The 27,248-nt window shown below is 37.3% G+C and overlaps 1 protein-coding gene across 2 annotated transcripts in view; it reads left to right on the top strand.

The window, feature by feature from the left end:
* Positions 1 to 24,112, top strand: part of SELENOF (selenoprotein F) — a 58,070-nt gene extending 33,958 nt beyond the window's left edge. The window contains exons 4-5 of one of the 2 annotated variants that reach the window (XM_003990279.6): positions 20,634 to 20,683; positions 23,237 to 24,112. In XM_003990279.6, coding sequence (XP_003990328.2) covers positions 20,634 to 20,683; positions 23,237 to 23,368 — 182 coding nt within the window. In that variant the 3' untranslated portion in view covers positions 23,369 to 24,112. The remainder of the gene's footprint in view (positions 1 to 20,633; positions 20,684 to 23,236) is intronic. The other variant, XM_019837379.3, reaches the window with a different exon arrangement.
* Positions 24,113 to 27,248: the final 3,136 nt, after the last annotated feature.

Below are 27,248 nucleotides of genomic sequence, written 5' to 3'. Positions count from 1 at the left end.
CTTTTGATTCTAACCATCCTGACAGGTATAAGGTTATCTCTCATTCTGATTTTGATTTGTAGTTCCTTGATTAGTGATGTTCAGCATCATTTCGTAGGTCTCTTTGTCATGTGTCTTTTTTGTAAAGAAATCTTTTTAATTTTTTTTTTCTTAACATTTATTCATCTTTGAGAGACAGAGACAGAGCATGAGTTGGGGGAGGAGTAGAGAGAGAGGGAGACACAGAATCTGAAGCAGGCTCCAGGCTCTCTCTGAGCTGTCAGCACAGAGTCCGATGCGGGACTCGAACTCACTGACAGCAAGATCATGACCTGAGCCAAAGTCGGATACAACCGACTGAGCCACCCAGGTGCCTCTGTAAAGAAATCTTTTTAGGCCCTCTATCCAGTTTTTAATTGGATTGTTTATTTGGTGTTGAGTTCTGTAGAAGTTCTTTATATATTTAAGATATTATCAGATCATTTGCAAACACCTTTTCCCATTCACTAGGTTACCTTCTCATTTTGCTGATGGTTTTCTTTGCTGTGCATAAGCTTCTTATTTTTGTATAGTTCCAGTAGTTTGTTCTTGCTCTTGTTTCCCTTGTCGAGAAGAAACCAAGAAAAATGTTGCTAAGGCCAGTGCTAAACAGATGCTGCCTATGTGTTCTTCTAGGACTTTGATGATTTCAGGTATCCCATTTAGGTCTTGAATCATTTTTAGTTTTTTTTTTTTTTTTTTTTTTAATTTTTTTTTTTTCAACTTTTATTTATTTTTGGGACAGAGAGAGACAGAGCATGAACGGGGGAGGGGCAGAGAGAGAGGGAGACACAGAATCGGAAGCAGGCTCCAGGCTCTGAGCCATCAGCCCAGAGCCCGACGCGGGGCTCAAACTCACGGACCGCGAGATCGTGACCTGGCTGAAGTCGGACGCTTAACCGACTGCGCCACCCAGGCGCCCCAATTATTTTTGTAAATAGTAGAAGAAAATGGCCGAGTTTTATTCTTCTACGTGTAGCTGTCTAGTTTTCCCAGTACCATTTGTAGAAGAGACTGTCTTTTCCCCATTGTATATTTTGTCTCCTTTGTTTTAGATTAATTGACCATACCCATGGGTTGTTTTTTTTTTTCTTTCAGACTTTGTACTCTATTCTGTTGATCTATGTGTCTATATTTGTGCCAGCACCATACTCTTGGTTAGTATGGCTTTGTAGGATAATTTGAAGCCTAAGGTTTTGATACAGCCAGGTTTGTTCTTCAGTCTCAAGATTGTTTTGGTTCTTCAGGGTATTTTGTAGTTCATACAAATTTTAGGGTGATTTGTTCTAGTTTAGTGAAAATGCTGTTGGTATTTTAATAGGGGTTGTGTCACATCTGTAGGTTTTTTTGGTTAGTATGGACATTTCACAACATCAATTCTTCCAGACCATTTGCATAGTATCTTTCCATTTTTTTATAGCATCATCAATTTCTTTTTTTTTTTTTAATGTTTTTATTTATTTTTGAGAGAGAGACAGGAAGTGGGAGAGGGGCAGAGAGAGAAACACACACACACACACACACACACAGAATCTGAGGCAGGCTCCAGGCTCTGAGCTGTCAGCACAGAGCCCGATGCAGGGCTCGAACTCATGAGCAGTGAGGTCATGACCTGAGCCGAAGTTGGATGCTCAACCGACTGAGCCACCCAGGTGCCCTTATCATCTTCAGTTTCTATTGTAAATGTTTTATACTTTTCAGAGTGCAGATCTTTCATGTCCTGGGTTAAGTTTATTCCTAAGTATTTTATTGTTTTTGGCGCAATTGTAAATGGAATTATTTTATTTCCCTTCCTGCTACTTCATTGTTAATATATAGAAATATAACCAATTTCTGCATTATTAATTTTATATCCTGAAACTTTACTGGAATCATTGATCAGTTCTAATAGTTTTTTGGTGGTATTTTTAGGTTTTTATGTAGTATTTCATCTGCAAATAGTGACAGTTTTCCTTTTTTTTTTTTTTTAAAGTTTGTTTTGTGAGAGAGAGAACACATGAGCTGAGGAAGGAAAGAGAGAGAATCCCATACAGTCTCCATGCTGTCGGCATAGAGCCCGAATGTGGGGCTCATTCCCATGAGCCATGAGATTATGACCTAAGCTGAAATCAAGAGTGGGTTGCTCAACTAACTGAACCACCCAGGTCCCCCTTACATCTTTTGTAACAATTTTTATGCCTTTTATTTCTTTTTCTTGTCTGATTGCTACAGCTAGGACCTCCAGTACTAGGTGGAATAAAAGTGGCAAGACAGGAAGTAGGCATCCTTTTCTTGTTTTGGATCTTAGAGGAAAAACTTTCACCATTGTGTACAATGTTAGCTTTAGGTTTTTATATAATGGCCTTTATTATGTTGAGGTATGATCCCTCTAAACCCACTTTGTTGAGCATTTTTATCATGAACAATGTTGTACTTTGTCAAAGAATGACTTTTCTGTCTTTGTTGAGATGATCATTTGGTTTTTATCGTTTCTGTCATTAATATGGTATACCAAAGTGACTGATTTGTGAATATTGAACCCTCCTTGCATCCCCTAGAATAAATTTCACTTGACTGTGGTGAACGATCCTTTTAATGTATTGTCGAATGATTGAATAATAATGTGTTGAAGACTTTTGCATCTATGTTAATCAGGGATATTAGCCTGTAATTTACTTTTTTGTAGTGTCTTTGTTTTGGTATCAGGGTAACACTGTCCTAGTGGAAAATATTTGGAAGCTTTCCTTCTTCCTCTCTTTTTTGAGGATAGTTATTAAATCTTGAAATGTTTGGCAGAATTCACCTATGGAGCCATCTGGTCCTTGAGTCTTGTTTGTTGGAAGTTTTTTGATTACCATTTCAGTTCCCTTACAAGTTAATTGGTGTGTTCAGGTTTTCTGTTTTATTTCCTGATTGAATTTTAGAAGATTGTATGTTCCTAGGACATTATCCATTTCTTCTAGGTTGTCCAACTTGTTGGCATATTAATTTTTCATAGTATTTTCTTAAAATCTTTTGTTTTTCTGTGTGTTGGTTATTCTCCTCTCATTTCTGATTTTATTTTGAGTCCTCTCTCTTTTTTTCTTGATGAGTATGGCTAAAGGTTTGTAAATTTTGTTTGTTTCCAGAGATCCAACTCTTGGTTTCGTTGATCTTTTTTGTTGTGTTTTTAATCTCTATTTATTCCTGCTCTAATCTTGATTTTTTTTTTCTTCTAACCTTTTGTTTTTCTTTTTGTACTTTAGATGTAAGGTTAGACTGTTTGAGGCTTTTATTGTCTTCTTTACACGTCAGCCTATATTGCTATAAAGTTTCCTCTTAGTGGGCTCCTGGGTGGCTCAGTCATTAAGCATCTGACTTGTCATGATCTCATAGTTCATGAGCTCGAACCCCACTTTCTCTCTCTCTCCCTCCCTCTCTCCCCCCACTCCCCCGTTCTCTGTCTCTTTGCCCCTCCTGGGATTTTCTTTGTGTCCCTCACTCACTTGCACCCTCTCTCTCTCAGAAAAAAAATAATAAAATTTCCCTCTTAGAATTGCTTTTGCTGCAGCCCACAGATTTGAACCATTATGTTTTCCTTTTCATTTGTCTTTATTTTTTTTTTATTTCCTCTTTGCTTTCTTCATTGATCCATTGGTTATTTAGAAGCATGTCATTTAGCTTCCATGTGTTTGTGTGTTTTTAGTTTTTTGGTGTATGATTTATTTCTAGCTTCGTTGTGATTGGAAAAGATGTGTGATATGTTTTCAATCTTAAATAAATGGAGACTTGTTTTTTGGCCTAATGTGATATATCCTGGAGAATGTTTCATGTGCACTTGAATGTGTATTCTGTTTGTGAATGGAATGTTCTGTAGATATGTTAAACTCATCCAGTCTAATATGTCCTTCAAAGATGCTTTTTCCGTATTGATTTTCTGCCTGGATGATCTACCCATTTATGTAATTAGGGTGTTAAAGTCTCCTACTCTTACCGTATTACTGTCAGTCTCTCCTTTTATTTGCTTTATTATTGTCAGTCTCTCCTAATATATGCTTTATGTATTTAGGTGCTCCATTGCTGGGTGCATAGATATTTATAATTGTTAGGTCCTCTTATTGGATTGATTCTTTTATCATTATGTAATATCCATCTTTGTTTCTTGTTAGAGTCTTTGTTTGATAGTCTATTTTGTCTGATAAAAATAGTCTATTTTGTCTGATAAAAATGTTGCTACCCAGGCTTTTATTTTCCCCACTTGATTTTCATGGAATATCTTTTTCCATCCCTTCACATTCAGTCTGTATGTGTGTTTAGATGTGAAGTGAGGTCTTGTCAGTGGCATATTGATGGGTCTTGGTTTTTGTTTTGTTTTGTTTCTATCCATTTTGCCACCCTAGGTCTTTAGATTGGAGCATTTAGTCCATTTACATTTAAAGTAGTTATAGGTAGCTATATACTTGTCATTTTATTGTGTTTTTGGTTTTTATAGTTCTTCTCTGTTTCTTACCTTGCTCTCTGATGAATTATTATTATTATTATTGTTTTGCTTGGCTTTCTTTCTCTTTATTTTTTGTGTATCTGTTTTGGGTTTGGGGTTTGTAGTTACAATGAGGTTCATATATAATATCCTAAGTTTATAGCAGTCTGTATTCATTTCTTTATTGTTTTTTGTTTTGTTTTTACTTTTTAATTAAGGCCTTTTCCACTTAAGTCCCTTTAACATTTCTTGTAAGTCTGATGTAGTACTGATAAACTCCTTTAATTTTGCTTGGGAAGTTCTTGGTCTTTGCTTCAATTCTGAATGATAATTTTACCATATCGAATATTCTTGGTGGTAGGTTGTGGGTGGGGTGGTTTTCTTGTTTTCCCTCTCTGGACTTTGATTCTATCATGCCACTGCTTTCTGGCCTGTAGTGTTTCTGCTGAAAATTCAGCTGATAGCTTTATGGAGTTTCCCTTGTATGTAATTTTTCACTTTCTTGCTGCTTTAATGTTTTTCCCTTATCTTAAACCTTTGACATTTTTATTATTCTGTGTCCTGGTGTGGATCTCCTTAGGTTCATCTTGTTTTGAACTCTCTGTGCTTCCTGAACCTGAATGTCTGTTTCCTTCCCTATGTTAGGGAAGTTTTCAGCTATTATTTCTTAAGTTTTCTGCTCTTTTTCTCTCTCCTTCTAGGACCCTTGTAATGCAAATGTTTGCTGCAAACAGTTCCTGTTATCAAAGATATCCCTTAATATCATCATTTATTTTTAGTTTTATTTATTTTTTTATTATTTTTCATTTTTAAAAAAAATTTTTAATGTTTATTTATTTTTGAGAGAGAGACAGAGTGTGAGCAAGGGAGGGGCAGAGAGAGAGAGAGAGACACACACACAAAGAATCCGAAGCAGGCTTCAGGCTCTGAGCTGTCAGCACAGAGCGCAAACCAGGTCTCAAACCCATGAACCGTGAGATCATGACCTGAGCCGAAGTCGGATGCTTTACCAACTGAGCCACCCAAGCGCCCCTTAAGTTTTATTTATTTAAGTAATCTCTACACCCAACATGAGGCCTGAACTCACGACCCCAAGATCAAGAGTCATACTCTTTTCAGACTGAGCCAGCCAGGCACCGCTTTATGCATTTTTTAAATTCTTTTTTGGGGCACCTGAGTGGCTCAGTCGGTTAAACATCCCACTTCAGCTCAGGTCATGATCTCATGGTCTGTCGGTTCGAGCCCTGCATCAGGCTCTGTGCTGACAGCTCAGACCCTAGAGTCTGCTTCAGATTCTGTGTCTTCTTCTCTCTCTGCCTCTCCCTCTCCCTCCCTCTCTCTCTCTCTCAAAAATAAACATTAAAAAATAATAATAATTAAAAAAAATAAAATTCTTTTCATTTTGCTATTAAGCTCAGTTGCTTTCTGTAGCAGTTAAGGTCTTCTAGATCACTAAACCATTCTTCTGCATCTGCCAACCTACTGTTGATGCCTCCTAATGTATTTTTCATTTCAGTTATTGTATTCTTCAACTCTAATTGGTTCTTACATTTTCTCCTTTTTGAAGTTCTCAATTCTTCCATTCTTCTCTGCAATCCAGTAAGCATCTTTATGATTAAACTCTGTCAGCCACAAGGCTTGTCTGTGTTTCATTTAGTTCTTTTCCTGATGTTCTGTCTTATTCTTTCATTGGGAGCATATTCTTCTGTCTCTCCACTTTGCTTTACTTTCTGTGCTTGTTTCTGTGGATTAGGCAGAACAGCTACTTCTTAACTTGCAAGAACAGTCTTGTGTATTGTCGTCCCGTGTAGACTGTGAAGCTGATCAAATGCATGCTGAGGTGTCCTGGGGCCCTCCAGAGGGTGCCCTGGCAAAGCAGCTTGATTCAAGGTGGGGCATGTGCCTGGGGGTCCCATGGTATTCTGTGTACATGGCATTTTGGTAAGACATCTGTAGGTGAAGTGGGCATGGTCAAGGTGGTCCTGGAGCTCTCTGTGTAGAGGGTGCCCTGGAAGGAGATCTGAAACCACAGTGGGTGTTGGTTGTTGCTATCCCAGGGCTCTCCAGGTAGAAAGTATCCTGGTAAGACAGCTGAAGCTGAAGCGGGTGTAAGCCAGGGTGTCCCAGAATGTTCAGTGAAGGGGTGTCCTGGCAGAGGACTGGATCTGGGCCAGCATGCGCTGGGGGTTCCAAGAGCTGAAGCAGATGAGAGCCAGGAGTCCCTAGTGCACTGTGTGCTCAGGGTGCCCTAGGAAGCCATTTGAAGCCAAAGAGGTTGTGGGCCCAGAGTGCTGCATCGCCTTGGCACAACTGCTAGATCTATAGTGAGCACCAGCTAGGGGTGTCCCAGAGTGCACTGTGCTAGAGCTACTTGGTGGGGTGGTTTGGGCTGATGTGGGCTCTGGGGCTCACTGAAGCAGCAGGCTGGTTAGGGTACCTGGGCCCTCTTCCCATCCAAGCTATCCAAGTTGAAGGAGAACATAAACCATGGTACTGCCCAGTCCCTCAGCCTGGAGAGAGTACCAGCAGCAATCCCACCATTTGGCAGTGTTCTAGTGCTGGATCTTGAAATTCTGGTAAACTTTTAAACCCATTTTTTGTCTATACCCCAGGGTTTCTGTGGCTGGTGTGGGATGGGAACCCTGGTCTTGTTTGCACTGTCACGGTGGAAAGGGAATGTAAACCATGGCGCTCACCCCCTCTTTTGACCCAGACAGAGTTCCAGCAGCTTCCTCACTGTTAGGCAAGGTTCTGGAGCTAGTTCCTTGAAGTTCTAGTTGCTGTTTTAAACCTTGGCTCTTTTTCTGTGCCTCAAGGGATCCGGGGCTACCGTGGGCTAGGGGCCAGTACAGCAGGCTATCCACAGGGCAGATGAATCTACTTAACCCTCAGTACTATCCCTCCCCACTGTAGTTGCTTAGTGTCTCTTCTCCTGCCATTCTCTATGTGGTCTCTATCTTGTGTTGTGCAGAAGCTGTTCTTTTCAGCCCTCAGTTCTTTTTGTTGTGTCCATGGCCATGGTGAAGGTGAGTTCAGGATCTTCCTGAGTCGCCATCTTGGGCCAGAACTCTTCCTGTACCGTATTTACTTTATCCATTCATTTATCAGTGGACACTTGGGTGGCTTCCGCATCTAGGCTATGATAAGTAACGTTGCAGTAAACAAAGAGAGTGCATATATATCTTTTCAAAATAGTGTTTTGTTTCTTTGAGTAAATACCCTGTAGTGGAATAACTGGATAGTATGGTGTTTCTGTTTAATTTTTTGAGGAACCTCCATACTGTTTTCCCATCAGCAGTGCATGAGTGGAAAGTTCCCTTTTCTTCACATCATAGCCAACAGTTATTTCTTACCGTTTTCATATTAGGCACTCTGGTGTGAGGTGATGTCATTATGGATTTGATTTGCATTTCCCTCGTGATTAGTGATATTCAGCATCTTTTATGTGTGTTTGCCCTGCATATGTCTTTGGCAAAATGCCTGTATAGGTCCTCTGCCCATTTTTTAATCAGATTGTTTGATTTTTGGTGTTGAATAGTGTAATTGCTTTATGTAATTTGGATAGTAACCCCTTCTCATGTATGTCATTTGCAGATCTCCTGTTTAGTAGGTTGCCCTTTTGTAGATAGTTTTCTATGCTGTGCAAAGACTTTTTGTTTTAGTGTAGTCCTAACAATTTATTTTTCTTTCCTTCACCTGAGGAGACATTTCCATAAATATGTTGCTAAGGCCAGTATCTGAGAGATTATAGTCAGTGTTTTCTTTTAGGAGTTTAATGATTTTGGGTCTCACATTTAGGTCCTTAGTCCATTTTGAGTTTGTCCCTATGAATGGTGTAAGAAACTGGTCCAGTTTATTAATTCTTTTGCATATACGTGTCTAGTTTTCCCAGTACCATTGATTGAAAATACTTTTCCCATTGTATGTTTTGCCTCCTTTGTTATAGATTAATTCACTGTGTAAGCATGGGTTTATTTCTGGGTTCTCTGTCCTGTTCCATGATCTATGTGTCTGTTTTTATGCCAGTACCATACTGTTTTGATTACTAACAGCTTTATCTTGAAATCTGGGATAGCGTTACCTCTAGCTTTGTTTTTCCTTCTGAAGATTGCTTTGGCTATTAAAGGTCTGTTACGGTTCTGAAAATTTTAGGATTATTTGTTCTAATTCTGTGAAAAATGCTATTGGTATTTAATAGGGATTACATTGAATCTATAGATTGTTTTGGGTAGTATGGACATTTTTAACAATAGTAATTCTTCCAAGTTTCTAGAGCACAAAATATCTTTCCATGTGTTTTTGTCATGTTCAGTTTCTTTCATCAGTGTCCTATAGTTTTCAGAATACAATATAGGTGTTTCACTTCAGTGGTTAAATTATTCCTAGGTATTTTATTATTTTTGGTTCAATTTAAATGGGATTGTTTTCTTAATTTCTCTTTCTGTGTATTAATTTTGTATCCTGAAAGTTTGCTGAATTTATCTGTTCAAATTGTTTTGGGTAGTCTTTAGTGTTTTTTGTTTTGTTTTGTTTTTAATGTTTGTTAATTTTTGAGAGCTCGCGCGCTCGCTCGCTCTCTCTCTCTCTCTCTCTCTCTCTCTCTCTCTCTCTTGCCTGAGTGGGGGAGGGGCAGAGAGAGGGAGACACAGAATCAGAAGCAGGTTCCAGGCTCAGAGCTGTCAGCACAGAGCTCAACGCGGGGCTTCAACTCACAAACCAGGAGGTCATGACCTGAGTCGAAGTCAGACGCTTAACCACCTGAGCCACCCAAGCGCCCCAGTCTTTAGTGTTTTCTATATAAAGTATCATGTCAGGACACCTGCATGGCTCAGCATCTACCTCTTGATTTTGGCTCAGGTCATGAGATCAAGCCGCGGGTTAGGCGCTGCCCTGAGCATGGAGTCTGTTTATGATTCTCTCTCTCTCCCTCTTCTTCTACCCTTCCCCCACTCATGCATTCTCTCTCTCTTTCAAAAGAAAATTTTTATTAAATAAGGTATCATGTCATCTGCAGATAGTGACAGTTTTACTTCTTTATGAATTTGGTTGCCGTCCATTTTCTGGCCTGATTGCTACAGCTATGACTTCCAGCACTATGTTGAGTAAAAGTTGTGAGTGTGGACATCCTTGTCTTGATCTTAGAGTAAAAGCTTTCAGTGTTTCACCATTGAGTGTGATGTTAGCTGTGACTTTTTCATATGTGGCCTATATTATGTTGAACTATTTTCCCTCTAAAACCCACTTTGTTTTGAGTTTGTATCACGAATGGATGTGGAATTTTGTCAAATGCCTTTTCTGCATCTATTGAGATGATCACAAGGTTTGTATCCTTCTTACTAATTTGATATATCACATTGATTTGCGAAAATTGAGCCACTCTTGCATCCTTAGAACAAATCCCATTTGATCATAATGAGTGATCCTTTTAATGTATTGTTGCATGTGGTTTACTAATATTTTGGTGGGGATATTTGCATCTGTGTTCATCAGGAATATGAGCCTGTAGTTTCCTTGTTTCATGTGAGGGCAGTGCTGGCCTCAGAATATACAGTATTTGGAAGCTTTCCTTCCTCCTCTGTTTTTTGGCAACGTTTGAGAATAGGTATTAAATCTTCCTTACATGTTTGATAGAATTCACTTGTGAATCCATCTGGTTCTGGACTTTTTTGTTGTTCATTGGGTGTTTTTAGATTATTCAGTCTCATCACACATGATTGGTCCTTTAAAATACATACTCTCTTTTCTCCCTGATTCTATTTTGGAACATTGTGTGTTGCTGGGAAGTTAGTTATTTTTCATAATATTCTCTTGTATTTCTGTGGTGTCAGTTGTTTTTTGTCCTTTATTTATAAATTTTACTTGAGTCCTCTCTTTCTTGATGAGTCTGGCTAAAGGTTTGTTAATTTTATTTATCTTTTCAGAGAACCAGCTTTTGGTTTCATTGGTGTTTTTTGTTTTTTGGTTTTTGTTTTCTATTGTTTTCGTGTTTCTATCTCATGTATTTCTACTCTAACCTTTATTCCCCTTCACTGACTTTGGGCTTTGTATGTTCCTCTTTCTCTAGTTCCTTTAGGTGTAATGTTAGGCTTTTCGAGATTTTTCTTGTTTCTTGAGGTAGGCGTATATCTCTAAATTTCCCACTGAGTACGGCTTTTGCTCGATCCCAAAGATTTTGGACCGTTGTTTCCATTTTTCTTTGTCTCCGTATATTTTTTTATTTCCTGGATTTTTTTTTTTTTTTTTAGTTGACCCATTGGTTGTTTAATAGCATTTTTTTTAACCTCCATGTATTTTGCTTTTTCAAGTTTTTTTTCTTGTAGTTCATTTCTAGTTTCATTCCTTTATTGTCAGAAAAGATTCAGGATATGATTTCAGACTTCTAAAATTATTTAAACCTGTTTGTGGCCTAAGATGATCCGCCTGGAGAATGTACCATGTGCACTTGAATGTATATTCTGCAGTTTTGAGGTGGAATATTCTGTGTATATTTGTTAGGTCTATCTGGTCTAATGTGTCATTCAAAGCCACTTTTTCCTTGTTGATTTTATGTCCAAATGTTTATGAATTGATATAAGTGGAGTGTTTAAGTCACCTATCGTATTATTACCAACTTCTTACTTTATGCCTGTTAATATTTGTTTTATGTATTTAGGTGCTCCTATTTTGGGTGCAGAGATATTTGTAATTCTTAAATTCTCTTGTTGAAGTGATTATTTTATCATTATGTAATTCCCTTTGTCTCTTGCTGCAGTCTTTTGACAAAAGTATTGCTACCCGACTTTTTTTTCCCCTTGCATTTGCATGGAATATCTTTACTCTTACCTTCACTTTCACTCTGTGTGTCCTTAGGTCTGAAGAGTCTCTTGTAAACCACATATAGATCAGTCTTCCCCCCACCCCGCCCCCCCTCATTCAGTCACCCTGTGTCTTTTGATTGGAGCATTTAATCCATTTACATTTAAATTAATTATTCATAGGTATGTATTTTCATTTGTTAATTGCTTTGTGTTTTGTAGTTCTCTGTTCTTCTCTGTCGCTTTTTGGTTTAATGGCTTTAGTGTTATGCTTGGATTCCTTTTTATTTTTTATGTATATCAGATTTATTTTTAGTTACCATTGGGTTCATATATAACATTCTCTGTATAGCATTCTGTGTAAAGTTGATGACCACTTATATTTGAACGTGTGCTCAAAAGCTTTCAAAAGTACTAAAAGCACTGTTTTTAACCTCCCTTTCCACATTTCGTGTGTATGATTTCATATTTTACGTCTTTTTGTGTATCCCTTGACTAATTTTTTTTAATGTTTATTTATTTTTGAGAGTAAGAGCACGAGTTGGGGAGGGAGAAGGACAGAGGGTCCAAAGCAGGCTTCGTCTTGATAGCAGAGAACCCGATGTGGATGTGACGCACCAACTCACGAACCACAAGATCTTGACCTGAACCAAAGCTGGATGTTATCTGACTGAGCCACCCAGACACCCTTCCCTTGACTAATTTTTGTAGATGTAATTGATTTTACTACTTCTGTGTTTTAATCTCCATACTGGCTTTAAAGTATTTAATCTACTACCTTTACTATATGTTTGCTTTTACCTTTGAGAATTTTTCCTTTCCTAGTTTTCTTCTCATTGTGGCCTTTTCTTTCTGCTTAAGGAAATCTCTTTATCATTTTTTGTGAGACTAGTTAACTGGTGATGAACTCCTTTAACTTTTGTCTGGGAAACTATTTGTTTCTAAATGATAACCTTACTGCCTATTCTTGATTGAAGGTTTTTCCCTTTCAGTACGTTGAGTATATCATGCCACTTCCTTCGGGCCTCAAATTTTCTTGTGAAAAATGGGATTTCCCTGATCGTAACTGTTTTCTCTTGCTGCTTCTAAGATTCTCTCTTTATCTTTAGTCTTTGATACTTTAATTATTATAGGTCTTGGTGCAGACCTCCTTAGATTTACCTTGTTAGGGGCTCTGCATGCTTCGTGGATCTGGCTGTTTCTTTCCTTTCCCAGGTTAGGGAAGTTTTCAACTATAATTTTTTTTAAGAAGTTTTCTGACCCCTTGTTTTTCTTTTCTTTTTCTGGCATCCCTATAATATGAATGTGTTACAGTGGATGACAGTGCAAATTTCCTTCAACCAGTTCTCATTTCTTATTCTTTTTGATGTTCAGTTTGGTTGCTTTCCGTTACCTTGTCTTCCTGATTACTGATCCATTCTTCTTCATTCTGTTATCTGTTGATTCCTTCTAGTGTATTTTTCATTTTAGTTATTGAATTCTTCGATTCTGACTGGTTTTTATATTTTCTCTTTGTTGAAGTTCTCACTGTGTTCGTCTACTCTTCTCAAGTAGTATCTTTATGACCATTACTTTAAAGCTTCATCAGACATATTGTTTATTTGTTTCATTTAGCTCTTTCACTGTGATTTTTGTTCTGTTCTTTCATTTAGGACATATGCCTCGGTCTCCTCATTTTGTCTTACTCTGTATTTGTGTATATATTAGGTATGTCAGCTATAGCTTTTGGTCTTGGAAAGCAGTAACCTTGTGTAGAAGTGGTATTGCAGTGTCCTATGGTGCAGTCCATTCTTTTCACCAGAATCAGGTGCTCCATGGGTGTCCCCTCTGTGGGCTGCATGTGCCCTCCTTATTATGGTTGCGCTGTGATTGCCTTCCGTTCAGCTGATCGCAGTCACCCACTTTGCCCACTGTGGGCGCACCGGAACAGGATTTGTTCCCTGTGCTATTAGAGGTCCCGCTATAGCTGATGTGGCCTCATTGGTGGGTGGGGCCAGCAGTCATCCTACATGTGTGCAGTTAGCCTCTCTGCCACAGCTACAAGCACACTGAAGAACAGGGCTTCCTGCCTGTTCAACTACTAAGAGGCTCAGCGTCATGAACTACAGGCATGCTGGTGTGAGGGATTATCTCTCCCCTTCCCCAGCATAGGAGTCACTTTGGAGTGGCCCTGTCGACCTAATGATTTATCACTTGTGGTAGCATAACTAATAATGACAATTCCTTCTGAAGCATGAGTCTTACAATGTTAAACGTATCTGTGTCTCAAAAAAAAATCGATTTTCCCAAATTTTGCAGGTCTCGGCAGACTTGTTGTGAAAAGTTAAATAAAAATTTTCAGCTTTACCAGCAACAGGTTCTCTTGCTACAACTATTGAACTTTTTTGTAGTATGGAAACAGCCATACTACAGTATTTAAATAAGTGTGGCTTTGTTCCAGTAAAACTGTATTTATTAAAGCAACAGGCTAGACTTTGGCCCTCAGACCATAGTTTGCCAGTTCCGTATTAGAATCAGATACCTTTAGGGGCACCTGGGTGGCTCAGTCAGTTGAGCGTCCTAACTGTTGATTTCAGCTCAGGTCATGATCTCGTGGTTCATGAGTTTGAGCCCTGTGTTGGGCTCCATGGTGGCAGTGTGGAGCCTGCTTGGGATCGTCTCTCTGCTTCTCTGTCTCGCTCTCAAAATTAATTAATTTTTTAGAAAAAGGATATACCTTTGGAGGCAGAAAAAAATTTAAAGTAATACAGAACTGAGGTAGGACATAGGCTTTCACTTCTCATACTAACTGTGATTGATTGGTAGTGATGGCTAGGATTATGGTGCTACGTTGGAGTTTTGCTAGCAGTATCATTCTTTAGTATTAGCTTCATCAGTTTTTCTCATTTCTAAAATGGGTAATAGATGGTATAAAATTATAATACCTATATAATAAGATTGTTTTGAGGATTAAGTATCACTGTGTGGCACCAACAAATACAGAGTAAACCATTCACTAATTCTGTGAGTACTTAACTGAGTGCTTACTGTGTGTCAAGCACTATTTCAGTACTGAGGATATTAAATGGTAGGTATTGTCTTAACTCCAGCATTTGAAACTCTTTTCCTTTCATTTGTTTGAATTTCTTACCTCCTAGTTTCTCCTACATCTAACAGCCTTTCCATTCTCCTTCCCTGGCATCTCATCTACCACCCACCTTTCAAATACTAGTTGCAGTCAAGGTCTAACTTTATATTTTATTTTCTTACTCCCTTGAATGTCCCACTCCCTCAGTTCCAATTACAGTATTTACCTAATGACTCCTAATCTGTATTTTTAGGTCACATCTTTCTGCTGTTACAAATCACATTTTTAAAAAAATTTTTAAATGCTTATTTTTGAGAGAAACAGCACAAGCGGGAAGGGGCAGAGAGAGAGAGAGGCACAGAATTGGAAGCAGCCAGGTGCCTCAGAAATCACATTTCTGACTGCAAGTGAACAATTTTGTTTGTATGATCTCATGGGTACCTTAAGCCTATTTACATATGAATCATCAGATCTTGTTAAATGCAGAATGTATATTTGGGGTGGATCCTGAGATTCTTCTTGCTAATATCCTACAGGCTGCGGGCCACATTTTAAAAAAAAATTTTTTTTAATGTTTATTTATTTTTGAGAGAGACAGAGACAGAGTGTGAGCAAGGCAGGGACAGAGAGAAAGGGAGACCGAATCCGGAACAGGCTCCAGGCTCTGAGCTGTCAGCACAGCCGAAGTCAGGTGCCCCTGCAGCCCACATTTTTGGTAAAAAGGCCTTAAACCCAGCATGTCCAAAAACTGAATTAATCCTCTTCTGAAAGTATACTATCTTCTGTCCTCTTTCTACAGACGTCAGTATCACCAAGCAAAAGCATAAAATAATCATGATTAACCTTTCTTTCACTTCTTTTACACGTTATATGCAGTTAATCACCAAATTGTCTCTTCTCCTCCTCAAGAACTTTCAAATCTCAGTCCCTTGGCCTTCTCTAGGAATTTAATCAAGCCTTTGGCATCTTTCTCCAGAAGGATTAGTTACTTGTTATCTGGTCTAGGTATCACTGTTCCCTTTTCTTTCTTCTATTGCATCTTCTACACAACTACCAAAAAGACCTTTCCCATTAGACATATTTGGTTTCTGTGGCCCTCTTGTCTAAAAGCCTTTATAGTTTACCCATCACATACAGAATAAATGTCAGACTCCATAACATCATGTAGAAGACCCATCACAACGTGCTTTCTGTTTTCTAGTTCATGTCTCTAGTTCTTTGCAGTTCTCTGAACTCTGACCTCTTAAGTCTTTGCACACACTGCATGTTTCTCCTGACTTAGGCCCCTTCTCAGTTCTTCTGGCAAACTGCTCTTCGTTCAAACATTGTTTTTGTGCGGCCTTTAGACAAAATTTTTCACTCCTTTATCTTCCACAGTTTCCATTATTTAATTTTATAATGTATTTATTTGCTTTGTTGGTCTTTTGCCTCTACCAAACTAGCATCTCCTTAAAGCACAGAATTTTAATGTTTTTGGTCATTAATATGCCCAGAATGTATCTAATACTGTTCCTCGTATTAAGAAGAATTCAAATATTTATTGAGTGGATGAATGGATTTATGAAACTTACCTAATTTAAGGGTGCCCTACTTTTGACAGGTGAAATTCGAGTGAAAAGCTTGTGTGTACATTGGCTGATATATTCCTGATGAATTTATAGTCTTCAAACATTCTTTTTCTGACTTTATCATTCTGGACTAAGAAGTCATGTATTTAGTTTGTCTTCATTATTGTACCTCCAGTCTCCCCAAGTTCTTTCAATTATTTAAGTTGCTCTTCTCTGGATATTTTTAAGTGCTTTTAAATTGTTTCGTTGGTGGAAATGCAAGCTGGTGCAGCCATTCTGGAAAACAGTATGGAGGTTCCTCAAAAAACTAAAAATAGAACTACCCTATGACCCAGCAATTGCACTACTAGGCATTTATCCAAGGGATACAGGTGTGCTGTTTCGAAGGGATACATGCACCCCCGTGTTTATAGCAGCACTATCAACAATAGCCAAAGTATGAAAAGAGCCCAAATGTCCATATATATGTATGTATATACACACACACACACACACACATACATACACACAATGGAGTATTACCCGGCAATCAAAAAGAATGAAATTTTGCTGTTGCAACTACGTGGATGGAACTGGAGGTTATTATGCTAAGTGAAATTAGTCAGAGAAAGACAAAAATCTTATGACTTCACTCATATGAGGACTTTAAGAGACAAAACAAATGAACATAAGGGAAGGGAAACAAAAGTAATATAAAAACAGGAAGGGGAACAAAACGTAAAAGGCTCTTAAATATGGAGAACAAACAGAGGGTTCCTGGGGGGGTTGTGGGAGGAGGGATGAGCTAAATAGGTAAGGGGCACTAAGGAATCTACTCCTGAAATCATTGTTGCACTATATGCTAACTAATTTGGATGTAAATTTAAAAAAATAAAACAAATTAAAAAAACATGGTCTTGTTGGGAGGACCCATATGACTCCTAATTCTACACTCCAGATGGTTTGTATACAATAGTATCTTTTCTTTATTTTAGATATACTCTTTTAAGTACCCAGAAGCTGTCTTGAGCAAAGTTGAGAATTCAGTTCTACTGTTTGTTGTTGTTGCTGTTGTTGTATTGTTGTTTCTGCATATGATGCAACATTTTTACTTAGAATACATTCTGATTCAAATAGTTGTTTTTACTAACAAGAAAACATCAAATTGTCATTCCTTATAATTTCATGTGATAGCCACAAGTTTTAACCATACTTGCTATACACCCTTATACTCAAAATTAAAACCAGTACATTGTATGACTACTTGTGATGTGATCAAAAGCATATCATTACAGGTAGTCAAGTATATTGTCTTTTTTCATTTATATTTTTACTTACTTTGGAACTACATTAATTCAAACATGTTTAGCTTCGAGACTGTCCTTCCTATTATCCCATCATCCTCAATTTTATCTTTTTTGAAACGAGGATAGATTTTTTTTTATTTTTGTTTATAGTTAACTCTCAAGAGTCTGAATTACAGGAGTTCTGCAAGTTTCCCAAGAAATGTATAGCACAGCTAAGCTCTTATTTTTACAGGGTTGCTGCATAAATGACATGCTGATAAGAATCTAGAGTGAAAAGCTAAAATATTTCATGTGTTGTCTAATCACTTCTGTATATTTGATCACTTTAAAGGATTATTCCCAAAACTGCCTTTATAACTGACAGATAAGTTGGCATAGGGACACTTTCTGGGGGTGCCTGAGTGGCTCAGTAGGTAGAGCATCCAACTCTGGATTTTTGGCTCAGGTCCTGGTCCCAGGACTGTAGGATTCAGCACCCTGTGGGGCTCTACTCAGAGCATGGAGCCTGCTTATACTGTCATATAGCCCATCCTACTGCCGTATGTACAGAAAAGTAGTCAAGTTTATCTGTTAAAAGATTACTTCACAGCTTGTAAAATGTGAGTTGCTACTACCGAGTATTTAACAGATATTCCCCTCATTCAAAATTAGGAGGCTTTATAGATCTGTGCTTAGCGAAGAGCAAAGAACTAGTGAAAATAGTCATTAGTGACATTAAATTTAAATTTGTTCATTTATTTCAGCCTATTAAAAATCTATTGAATAAATGAATGAACATTATTAAATGCACTAGGCTCTATTATAATGGATACAAAAAATATATATAAGAATAGTCCTTTTCCCTAGGCACCTTGGTTTCGTGTCCAGCTTGATTTCAGGTCAGGTCGTGATCTCATGGTTTGTGGGATGGAGCCCCATGCAGACTGCAGGGACTCTGCTTGGGATTCTCTCTCTCTGCCTCTCCCCTGCTCACACTCTGTCTCAAAATGAATAAATGAACTTTAAAAAAAACAACAACTTTAGAACAAAGAGTAGTCTTTTTCCCCAGAGAGATTTCTTAGGCAGTAGAGAACACACTTCAAGTTAAGCAGTGTTTTGCACAGGTGTGCATATAGCCTTTGCCAAAGGGATGGTATAAAATGCAACAGGATATCATGAGACCATTTTTGTTTGGGGATTCAGGAATCTGCAGAGTATTTGGACAAGGAGGAAGTTGATAGAGAAGAAATCCTAATAAGCAGACTAATGACCAATTTTATTTTGAACTAAATTTTGTAGGGAAAATACAGATAAGGGTCTTTTCTGACAAGTTCTTAACCTTAAAAAGAAAAACTATTTACCGCTCTTCGTTTTATATACTTGCATTTAGGACAATAAAAGACCTTCGTAATGAAATGTGTATAGTGCTTGTTATTGCTAATTAATTGTAAGTTTAAAAAGTAAGTTCTCAAAAGCATGTATATCACCATAAAATCTAAGAACTCTCAAGTATCTAAGTGAAACATCTCACTTGAACAATTTAACGTGATCATTACTAAAAAATTGATAAAATACAGACCCAAAAAAGGAAAAGCATTCATTTGAAACTTCCCCAAACCCTGTACTCCAGATAAAACCCCCTATTAAAATAATAGTTAACATTTTTTTTTAATGGTTCTGTGTATTATACCAGGTATTTTATATATGCTGGGTTAATTTAAGATTTTGTATAGTGCTTCTGGCCTTTATTTACAAATATGAGTTTGCTTCTATGTCACTAAACAGATTAATTTTTAATGATTGGATGCATTCTATAATGTAGTCCATGTTATTAACATACTTATTAACCCGTAGTTTTTGTTACAAGTTTATAGTTTTTTCCCCCAAGTTTCTAGATTTGGTTAGCAGGACCTTATATATTATAGATCTTTGCATTACTGTACAATTATTTCCTCAGAATCAATACCTAGAAGGGGACTTTCAGATTTAAAGAATATGTACATTTTAGGACTTCAGGTTCATTTTGTTAAATACCTGTCTGGAAATATGTGTCCTCTTATATTTCTCCCACAACTAACCCCCAGAAAAATCCTTCTCTCCACCCCCTCTCTAACCCTAAATGTGTTTAACTTTTGTCACTCTGAATGAGGCACTTCATTGTTTTGACATTTGATTTTTAGTGAGGTTGAACATTTATTTCAAATGTTTATGACCATCTGTATATTTGTACATTACATGCTCCTGTCCCTAGCCCTTTTCTCCATCTAGTATGCATTTCTTAACTTAATAAGAACTCTTCCCTACATTACATGGTGGGCATTATTTTCCTAGGTATATTAGTGTTTTAATTTTGTTTCTAGTGGTGTCAGCTATCCTGAAGTTTTCATTTTTATAAAGGCATATCAATAAAGTATTTCCTTTATGGTCATGATTAGGAAAGGAATTTTATATTCCACATTCAAGTCATTTATTTTAAATACTATGGCAGTATTCTAAACTTGTAATGCTTCTCACAGTTGAAATTATTAGTGTGATTACTTATTTAGCGTCTTTCTTCCTCACCAGACTGTAAACTCCATAAGAGCAGGAATCATGTTTTGTATAGCTTTATCTCTGTTGTCTGGCATACAGTTAGATATGCAATAAATATTTGTTGAATGAACTGAAAATGTTAATCCATGTGGATTGAGATATATATAATAGAATAATACATAATAGATTATATAATAGATTATATTATATATCTTACATTAGATATAAGATAGAAAAACAGGTACCTGTATCCATTTTTTTTCCCCAAATAGTTTGACAGTTTTCTCCAGTGTTTCGTTTTTGTTTGTTTGTTTGTTTCCCAGAAAGAGATCACAGGCACACGAGCAGGGGAGGGGCAGAGAGAGAATCCCAAGCAGGCTCTGTGCTGACAGCACAAGACGGCTCAATCTCATGAACCATGAGATTATGACCTGAGCCAAAATCAAGGGTGGGAGGCACCCCTCCAGTGTTTTGAATAATTCGCACACACAATCTTTCTCTCCTTCCCTCTCTGATTTGATAGTTTTACCATATTAAACAACTTATGCAGATATTTGAATTTCTCCAGATTTCATAATCTGTTTTACTATTCTAGTATTGGTATCACATAGTATGTTAACAATAGAACAAATTCTCCTCCCATATTTCACTTTTTCTAAACTGCCCTGACTTCTTACACATTTAGTCTTCTCACAGAACTTTACTGCCATTTTGTCAAGCCCTTAGAATCCCATTGGAATTTGGGATTTTGATTAGTTTGAAACAACATCTTAAAATATGTATTCTTCCCATTGAATAATATGCCTTTCCACTTATTTATTTTAATTTCCTTAGTTTTTTTTTGTAGAAGATCTAATGTTTTATTGAGCTTATTTATACTTTTCGTATTAATCTTTGTAGCTAGCTTGAGTTTAGAAGTGAACAATTTGAATCTTTTTCTTTTTTCTTAAGCTTTCGTCAGGAGTGATAAACCCAAACTATTCAGAGGACTACAAATCAAGGTAAGAGGATTTTAATGAAATCCTTTTTTTTTTTCTTCAGTATTGTTTTCTGAATTAAAATATTTGAATAGTTTTAATACCTTAGAGCAATTTTAGGTTTGCAGAAAAACTGATCCAAAAGTACACTGCTCCTATATATACTCCCTCCCTACTCTCACCTTACTTCATCCCCACTTCCCTTATTAACATCTTACATTGATGTGGTATAATTGACGAACCAATATTGATACAGTATTCATAAATTCTGTAGTTTGTATTAGGGTTTATTTTTTATATTGTGTAGTTCTAGGAGTTTTGCCAAATATATATAATATCATGTATGTACCATTACAGTTTCCTACAGAATAGTTTCATTGTCCTAAAAATCTCCTATGCTGTACCTATTCGTACCTCCTCCCTGCCCCACCCCAAACCCTTGGTCACCCTTGGTGACCACTGATCTTACCACCTCTGTAGTTTTTTCATTTTCCAGAATGTCATATGGTTGGAATCATACAGTATGTAGCCTTTTCAGATTGGATCCCATATCTTCTGGTAGCTGGATAGCTCATTTCTTTTTGACAATAAATATTATTAATATTCTGTTGTACCATCATTTGTTTTTATATTCACCAATGGAAGAACATTTGGGTCACTTCCAATTTTTGGCAATTACAAATAAAGCCGCCATGCACATTTTTGTATTGACATAAATTTTCAACTTGTTTAATTACCTAGAAGCACAGTTGCTGGGTCACATAGTAAGCCTGTTTAGCTTTATAAGAAATCCCCAAACTGTCTTTTTTTTTTTTTTTTTAATTTTTTTTTTCAACGTTTATTTATTTCTGGGACAGAGAGAGACAGAGCATGAACGGGGGAGGGGCAGAGAGAGAGGGAGACACAGAATCGGAAACAGGCTCCGAGCCATCAGCCCAGAGCCTGACGTGGGGCTCGAACTCACGGACCGCGAGATAGTGACCTGGCTGAAGTCGGATGCTTAACCGACTGCGCCACCCAGGCGCCCCCCCAAACTGTCTTCTAAATTGGGTGTATCATGTTGCATTCCCACTAGTTAGGATGAGAGTTTCTGTGACTCCACATCCTCACCAGCATCAAGTATAGGCAGTGCCTTGCATTTAGCCATTCTAATAAGTACATAGTATTATCTCATAGCTTTAATTTGCAGTTCCCTAATTGAGCATCTTTTCATAAGCTTATTTGCCATCTATTTATCTTCTTTGGTATATCTGTTGATCTTTAGCCTACTTTTTAAAATTTTGTGATACATTAAGTTTATCATCTTAACTATAAAAATACAGTTCAGTAGTATTAAGTATATTCACCTAGTGCAACAAATCTGTAGAATTTTTTCATCTGGCAAAACAAACTCTATACCCATAAAACACTAATTCCCCCTCTCCTCCTCCCAGCCCTTGGCCAACCACCCTTCTACTTTGTTTATGTGATTTTCACTACTTTAGATACCTTATAGGAGTTGAATCATGCAGTATTTGTCCTTTCATGGCTGACTTAATTCACTTAGCATCCAGGTTGAAGCATGCAACTGGATGTCTTTTTCTGCATCTACTGATGTATTTTTCCTATTTAGCCTATTGGGGACGATATATTGTATCCATTGATTCTCAAATGTTGTGCCAGGCTTGTATACCTGGAATAAATCTAAATTGACCATGGCATATAATTCCTTTATACATTGTTAGATTTGACAATACTTGGTTGAGGATTTTTACAACTACATTCTACATGTTTATCTCTTGTAGACTAAAATGAGGTTTTGAATAGTCAAATCTTTTACTTTGTAGATAATTAACCAAAAATGATTACATAGTATTGTTATTGATTCATTAACCTAGAGGGCCTATATTTCTGAACTCCACAAATGGGTTGAGAATATACCAAATGCTGATAAGTAATCACATCAGAGCTTGTCTCCAGCTCTAGAGTTCACAATCTAGAAAAACTAAAGCATAAATTGCTGAAAGGTCTAAGAGCTGCTTTCATCATCACTGCTGCATCTTTAGTTATGTAGTTCTTAATTTAGCAATGAAGATTGATTTTGAAATGAATTGGGATATGTTTGTTGATGATGTTGATCACATTTAGCCAGAGTTAGAATTTCTCCATTCTGTCAAAATATTAGTCAACTAATTATAACAACAACAAAATCATTGGATTTCTTAAAGAAAATTTAAAATCCAATACAGAATTCTGATAATTTGTGTGCACAGCCTACTTCCAGTCATTCTCATTTGGAACTTGTCTGCCTCCTCTAAGTTTTAAGCTCATCTAGAGTTTAAGTGTATGCAATAAATATGTTACATTTAATCTTAAATCTCAAATGATCTTGCTACCGACAGGTGTTTTTCTTTTTAGAGGTAAATGTGATTTTCTCTTTTTTTTTTTTTTTGAAATCCCGGAAGACCTGTTGTGATGTCCTGTAAGCCTTATTTTTATTGGGTTAAGCTGGATTGAATTGGTTTGGGTTTGGGTTGAGGCTGAGAAGCCTCTTCCAAGCAGATAATAATGATTCATTATTGTCCTTCTTTTTTGTAGTATGTTCGTGGTTCAGACCCTGTATTAAAGCTTTTGGACGACAATGGGAACATTGCTGAAGAACTAAGCATCCTCAAGTGGAACACAGACAGTGTAGAGGAATTCCTGAGTGAAAAGTTGGAACGCATATAAATCTTGCTTCAGTTTTGTCCTATCCTTTTGTGACTTTATCAAATGAAATATTACAGTACCTAGAGAATATTGTAGTTTTGCTTCCTTCTCTTTCTTTTTCCATGAGGCATTAAACATCTAATTAACAGTTGAAGTGGCAGCACAGTTCACGTTACCCAGGGATTTGGCACACTTAACAAAACTCGTTTTTAATAAAGTTCCATCCTCCTGTAGTTGTTGGGACCACTAACAAAATGCTTTGTAATAGACCTGTGGTTAATTAGACAAATGATGGTTTGTAATAATTGGTCCAGTTTTACAAAGGACAGATTTTTAAATCCGGGAGGTTAATAAGGGAGAGGATTGCTGTGCCTCATCCATGCACTGTGTGCTCTTTGAAAGTAATAACAAAAAACTACAAAGCAAATAAGATAGACTGAGCCTCAACAGATTGCCTGATTCTCAGATTCTCTCATATTTTTGTAATACCCAGCTTTCCTTTGAATAGAAATGTTATAGTTTATAATGAATGTGTTGCGTTAAAACTTTATGGCTTCATTATTGTAAAACAGATTCAAGGTCTACAGTAAGAGGGAAACATTCACAACGATTTGCATTAATGAAGACTACACAGAAAACCTTCATGAGGATTTGTGTGGATCTGATGATATTTAGCAAATTTTTGTGCTTTACCTTCTTACAGAAAAGCCAATTTAGAAATGATCGTTTTTAAGACCAAAATATAAATAAAGTTTCAAAAATCAATGAGAATTTGAAATTCTGATTTGTTCTTTCATGTCTAAAAAATGATACATTTCGGGGCGCCTGGGTGGCGCAGTCGGTTAAGCGTCCGACTTCAGCCAGGTCACGATCTCGCGGTCCGTGAGTTCGAGCCCCGCGTCGGGCTCTGGGCTGATGGCTCAGAGCCTGGAGCCTGTTTCCGATTCTGTGTCTCCCTCTCTCTCTGACCCTCCCCCGTTCATGTTCTGTCTCTCTCTGTCCAAAAAATAAATAAACGTTGAAAAAAAAAATTAAAAAAAAAAATGATACATTTCTCAGTGTATTTTTTATGTTCTTTTCATAGAAGCCCTCCCTTTTTTATCCAAATTATTAAAATGGCTACACTGCTTGAAACTTATAACTTATTGTGGGTAATGTTGCTTTATATTTGCAATTTTTTTATTTCTCTAAATTGCTTTCATCCGTGAACACATTTTTATTGATACCTTCTATAAGGAATATTTCAAAAGACAGAATTTTTATGCACTATTAAAAATGATTTTTCTTGGGGCACCTGAGTGGCTCAATTGGTTAAGCTTCGGCTCGGGTCCTCATCTCACAGTTTGTGAATTCAAACTCCACATCAGGCTCTGGGCTGAGCATGGAGCCTGCTTGGGATTCTCTCTCCCCCTTTCGCTCCCCCATATCCACATGTGTGTGCACGCTCTCACAGAAATATTCATTTTTAAAAAATGATTTTTGTTGCTTGACCCTCTGTTTGATGGTTCACTCAGAACAACATTCATCCAAATGAATTTAGGTCATTTAAACCTCTTACTAACTTATCAAATTGGTCTAATCTTATGTCAACTTAATCTTAGGATAAATTATTTTAATCTGGAAACTTTAAAAATAAATCGAGAATTAAACCGTCTAAATGAAGGATATTTGGAAGTCTTTAAAGACAACTCTACCAGAAAACTGTATATAGAATATTTTAATAGAGATTGGTTAATTTTTACTAGCATTTTGTATCCTGTCCTATTTTAAGTATGTTTATTAAAGCCGTGAAGAGAATAAACCCTAGGCAAGTTGGTTAATCAATATGTGAGAAGTCTTGACAAACGGACTGTGATGTACCTTTGATCATTTAGAGTAATGGGAAGAACCATCCTTGTGATAGTACAAGACCCTGGATAGTGTGGCACTAATTCCCAGTGGCTGTTGTTACTTCAGAACAAGAGGCAGGGGAAGCAGTCATGGACAGTGGAAAAAGCACAAGGAGGTGCTACCACATACAGATGAACAGTAGAAGGGGTGACATTTCAAAACTTCTGGATTGGCACAGGACACTAATTGGACTGCTGTCTGGGCAGGGAGAGCCAATTAAATGAGTATCTGGCATTGGTTTAAAAAAAACAGTGATGAGAAGTTTAAAAAGTCCTTTAAAGTTATTATATTCAAGTTATTATGAGAGATCAAAAGAGGCTAAAGAACCCCACAGGATCTTAGAACTTGAAGTTCTTGAGTTGATGAATAACCGTGTTTCTACCAAGCTCCACTATTTTAACTGTGAGGTTCACTGAATCAGCCAATTCTGACTTTTTCACCAGTTCCAACCAAAGGACACCTGAAAGCCCTTTTTAAAAAAAATGATTACCAGGAAAGAGAAAAATACTGATCCAAAAGTGTCATTTTGTAGCCCAGTTCTGACATTTGATTAAGCTTATTTATGTTCACAAATATGAATATGTAATACTTGATACTTATAAATTTGTTCCCCCTGCCAAAGTGTTACATATAACCTAAAACAGTTTATCTCTAAATTCCTGAGTTTGGCAAAAGCCTCATAAAAGGAACTACGAACAAAAACTAGCATTTCTTGTTTTAAGAGGATTTGAGGTTTAAAAGCTAATCTAAAATTAAAAGATACTAAAATGCAGAAAATCTTTTGAAAGCAAATACCGCAAAACTTTGGAAAGTAAAATCGGCCTTACCTTGTACGTGAAAGCAAATACATGGAGAGAAGGGGTACAGGTTCCAGATAGGAACACAGCTAGGTAAGTAGTTCTTTTACTTGAGAATTCTAAAGTGCATTCTAATTACATTCTGTGGTGACAGAGGACTTGTTCTGGGAGAAGGCCTGCATTTGTGCCCAAAAATTCAGACTAGACTTTTCCTGATTAAATATAAGCATTTTAGGGGCGCCTGGGTGATTCAGTTGGTTAAGCATCCGACTTCAGCTCAGGTCATGATCTCGTGGTTCGTGAGTTCGTGCCCTGCATCGGGCTCTGTGCTGACAGCTCAGAGCCTGGAGCCTGCTTTGGGTTCTGTCTCTGGCTCTCTCTCTCTGCCCTTCCTCCGCTCTCACACATGCTCGCTCTCAAAATTAAGCATTTTTAAAAAATGTAATAAAAAAGTAATAAAACTGTCTATAACCCCACAATCCTAATACCCAAGGCAGTTTTAAAGTCATTAACAGATGTGTGCAGAGCAGCAAAAAATTTGAATCCCCCAATGCACACATTCCCAGCTAAAGTCAAACAAGTGACACTGCCTTATTTCAGCTCTCATGCTGTAGACAAATAGCCTTTTCATAGTCTATTTAATGCCACGTTTTTTGTATTTTTGTGCTTTTTGTTGATTTAGCCTTTTAAAATGGCCCCCAAGCTGAGCACTAAAGTGCTGTCTAGTGTTCCTAATACGAGCAAAAAGGCTACAATGCACCTTATGGAAAAGAGGCATTTTAGAGTTTTGTTGAGGCATGAGTTACAGTGCTAGGGGCCGTGAGTTCCGTGGTGATAAAATCAACCGTATGCTTCAAGTGTCTTCAAATAGAAACACAAATAGGTTGACAAAAATTTTGTGACCAACGGCTTCCAGGAACTTAACCCTGCCTGTATGTCCCCTGAGAGCAAGGGTCTGTTACCTGTTAATTCAGCTTTGCAGCAACTTTATAGAACTACCTTAAGTACTGGAAATGGACTATTACTGTACATTTTTATTGAGATACAATTCACATTACCCACTTAGAGTATGCAATTCAATGTTTTTTTAGTATATTCACAGAATTGTGCAATCATCATCCACTAAATTTAGAACATTTTCATCATCTCAAAAAGAATTCCTATACCTATTGGCAGTGACTCCCACACCCACCTACCCCCAGCCCTGACAACCA

Source organism: Felis catus, chromosome C1 (genome assembly GCF_018350175.1).
Source record: "Felis catus isolate Fca126 chromosome C1, F.catus_Fca126_mat1.0, whole genome shotgun sequence".
NCBI lineage: Eukaryota > Metazoa > Chordata > Mammalia > Carnivora > Felidae > Felis > Felis catus.
Note: the sequence above shows the minus strand (reverse complement) of the source record. Positions and strands in the feature narration are given on the sequence as shown.